Source organism: Arachis stenosperma, chromosome 4, assembly GCF_014773155.1.
Source record: "Arachis stenosperma cultivar V10309 chromosome 4, arast.V10309.gnm1.PFL2, whole genome shotgun sequence".
Classification (NCBI taxonomy): Eukaryota; Viridiplantae; Streptophyta; class Magnoliopsida; order Fabales; family Fabaceae; genus Arachis; species Arachis stenosperma.
Genome location: NC_080380.1, coordinates 142,119,193 through 142,123,011, shown reverse-complemented (window position 1 = coordinate 142,123,011; position 3,819 = coordinate 142,119,193). Strand labels below are relative to the sequence as shown.

The following is a 3,819-nucleotide window of genomic DNA, read 5'->3' as shown; positions in this document are numbered from 1 at the left end:
AATATATAATTAAAGATCTAATTATGTTCTTTTTAGATATCTTTAATTTGTACAAAAATATTCAGTTAACTTTAACGTTTTTTACATTAGGAACAATTTATGTAAGAATCTAATTACAAAAATATATAAAAATTTAATTAAATTTTAATAAAATTGTAATGCCTAACAAAATAATTAAATCTATTTTATATTTTAATATATATTTTATATTAGTGAATGATTTTAGTATATATATTATATTAAAAATGTTATTTGTACACTAAAATTAGCTACTAAAATCAATCATCAATATATTGTATATAAATATACGTATTGTTTGATTTATTTTTAATGTGTATTTGCATTCTAGTATATATTTTATATTGATAGCTGACTTTGGTGGTTGATTTTAGTGTACATGTAGCATAACTCGTATTATATATACATTCATAATATTAGTTCAGTAAAAACTAAATTTTTATCTAATGTCTCTAAACTATCAACTTTACATGAAGTCGACTGCACATGAGTTTAGTTCACATGAATGCGAAAATTTAATAGGTCATGGGCCGGTAAAGACCTAGAAAGCAGTGGCGGAACTTGAAACAAAATTTTGAAGGGACAGATAGAAAATAATTGTCAAAAAACTTTTGATATGGACCCATTTAAAATAAGCTCGTCTAATCTCATTTCTCTGATTTGGATGATATTGCCAAATTTTAAAGCCGTTTGTCAGAGTCTCGTTCCAAAAAATTAAGGTCAAACTCATCCGATGTAACTTTTTGAACTTTTGAATGTTGTATCTCACTTTCTTCGTGATTCATTAAAGTAGAAGAACGAGTTACAGGTGTTGATATTGTAAAAGTTATATGTTCTCCTTAAATATTAACCTTCCTCTTAAAAAATGCATCAATTTTTTGATTTTTTATTATTATTTTATATAAAAATTGGAATATATATCCTATAGAATATGTAAATAAGAAGTTAGAAGGGCAAATATTAAAATTTATTATATTTATTGAATTTTTTATCAATTTATACAAATACAATAATATTAATACTTATTGAATATTCTATTATTTTTTATCATATAAAAAATTAAATTAAATAAATAGTAAAATATAAAATAATATTAAATTAAATAAATAAAAAATATGTAATTTTTTATATTTGAACTTAAAGGTAGAGAGAGTGTTGTTTATTGAACTTATTGGGTACTTTAAATCATAGTAAAGTATGTAAGCCAATTGAACTATTTTTTTATCTTTTGAAAAAATATTACTAATTTTTTTTATAAAAGTTTGGGGGGCCATGGCCACCCCTTGTCTGAACTAAGCTCCACCACTGCTAGAAAGGATTAACAGCAACAAAGAGAAGATACAATGTTAATACTGAATCGAAATTCAAAATGGAACATGGTGGAACTCTTACCAGAAAAGAAAGATGAGAATCTCTTCATCAAGGACATTCACACGCATGCATGCATACACCGAATGACTGAAATATTACAAATTAATTAAACAAGACAGGAAAATAAAACGGTCCTTATTGTAAACCAGAAAGATGGTATTAGTACATGATGGCACTCCAATCATAAATTGCGGATCAAGGCAAGAAAAACGATTTATCTTTAATAAATTATACTTACTTTATTAATAAGAAGAAAAATATTTATACGTTTTATCTTTGTATACATCCAATTATCTTTAATGTCCCGAGTGTTTAAAGAAGATGTATACAAAAATGGTACAAATATTTTCTTAATAAAGCAAGCATAATTCATGAAGCTGATCCGCCAAATGTCGTACTTATAAAATTGATAGCATCGGAGACTAATTTCAATACTCCCTCGTTTCGGCGAGGCGGTCCCATGGCGGCTACTGCATTGTTTTGGTGTGGTTGCAATTCTACTCCTTGATTCAGCACTCCATCTCTTGGGTGGCGTTGAGTGCATCGAACATAAAATAATCCGACTGAAGAACAAACGAAGGAAATGACAAGAGATACAGACATAGCAAACAAGAAGAGAGGCCACGCTGAAGAGCCGACTTCAACAAGAATCCCCGAAAATATACTTCCCAATTCACTGAGATATATGATTGCCAGAACTATCAAAAGAACAACCTGAAGAAATCGTAATTCTGCTTGGTGTCTCCGAATCAGGTACAGAATTAAACCACAACAAACAAAGAACCCAGCCATCCATGCCATAGTTCTGTTGTATTTACCAACTGCTTCCCCAATACTTATCGATGATGATGGTGCATCTGTTGCAGATGTTGATGGAGAAGTGTTGTACAGCTGATAAAAAATGAAAGCATAACATAGTCCCAATATTGCACTTTCATTACTGTTACCCGCCTCAAAACCTTGCAGGCGGAGAGGAAGGGTACCGTTGTTTTCAGTGCTCGGCTGACAAGAAACGGAGGACATTATTGCAACTGTGTTAGCTACTTTGCCATCATCTATACTTAAAACACATTATGAATTAATTCATATTCGTATTACTTTAGAAATATTTCTCAAACTTAAAATTGTTCTTTACAAATTCTATCCAATGCAAGCAAGTAACTGTACTACTAATATTCATGATTTAAATCATACAGTGTTATGCTACGTATACACTAAATTAAGTCACTAAAATCACTCATCAGTATAAAATACATATTAAAATATAAATACATATTGAAAATAACTAATTTTAATGATTGATTTTAGTGTACAAATAATATTTTTCAATCATAAGTTATTTTCTTAATTTGTATGAAATTAAACATTCCGTTTTTAGCTAGAGATAATAGTTGCTCTACTTTATTATATATTAGAGCAATTAGCCAATTATAAATAATCAATAAAATTTATTTTTTTATTAATATTTAGTTAATATTTTAAATATTAAATATTAATTTTAAATCTTAAATTTTAATAATATAGAAACAAAATATTTGAATAAAAAAATGTTGGCATCTTAATATTTCTATTATTATTATTCGTGAAACGCTCTACTTTATATATTATGTTTGTTAAAAACAAAACCACACACAAAGACAAAACAACAACAGAAATATTTCACTAGATGAAACGCACATAAACACACAAATGAAAAATATATCTACATAGTATTAAATTAATTTTGACAATATATCTTACCTTAATATTTGCAATTTGCCATCGCTATGAAGTGATGACTACAAGTTATCACAGTAATTTATAACTGCTATCTCTTTAAGAAAATTTCTTAGTTATTTTTGGTACAAATTATAACTCTTGCATTAATTTATTAATTGAACAATAATACTGATGAGATTTATAATAAAATTATTTTAGTGTATGTAACATAAATTACTTAGAAGGACTAAATTCTTTTGTTTACTCTGCAAACACTAAAAATTTCTCTAACTTTAATGACAACATGATCAACGTGAATAATCAACGTGAATAATCAAATTGGGAGACAAGGACTACTAGTTCTTACGCTGTCACTAGCGGGCGTTGCAAGCGTGGTGTTGTCATCTTCCATTTTTATCCAATAATGTGTTTTTGCAGCCACAAATCACAATAACCAAGTATATCTGAATGTTCCTGTGACCTAATAAAATGTACGTTCTTATATAATCTCACGTCCGAATTTTTTCATAATTATTCAAACAAAAAAGTTGCTAAGACACCTAATAGGAAACTGCCTTTTCTTTTTCCTCTCAGCTCGTGGACTCGTGCTAAGTTGCGTGCGCTCTACCTTTCTACTAATACAATGATAACCTATTCCACTAATCTTTAATTTTCTAGATTAAATATTTAAAACATGTTATTGGTACACTAAAATTATTCATCAATATATTT

The 3,819-nt window shown here is 27.9% G+C and overlaps 1 protein-coding gene across 1 annotated transcript; it reads right to left on the bottom strand.

The window, feature by feature from the left end:
- Positions 1-1,369: 1,369 nt before the first annotated feature.
- On the bottom strand, positions 1,370-3,546 carry LOC130976742 (uncharacterized). Its single transcript, XM_057901669.1, has 2 exons — positions 3,455-3,546; positions 1,370-2,391 (listed from the first exon to the last, which is right to left on the bottom strand). Exons 1-2 carry the CDS (start codon positions 3,497-3,499, stop codon positions 1,759-1,761), a joined length of 678 nt encoding a protein of 225 aa, XP_057757652.1. The 5' UTR covers positions 3,500-3,546; the 3' UTR covers positions 1,370-1,758.
- Between the last annotated feature and the right edge of the window lie 273 nt (positions 3,547-3,819).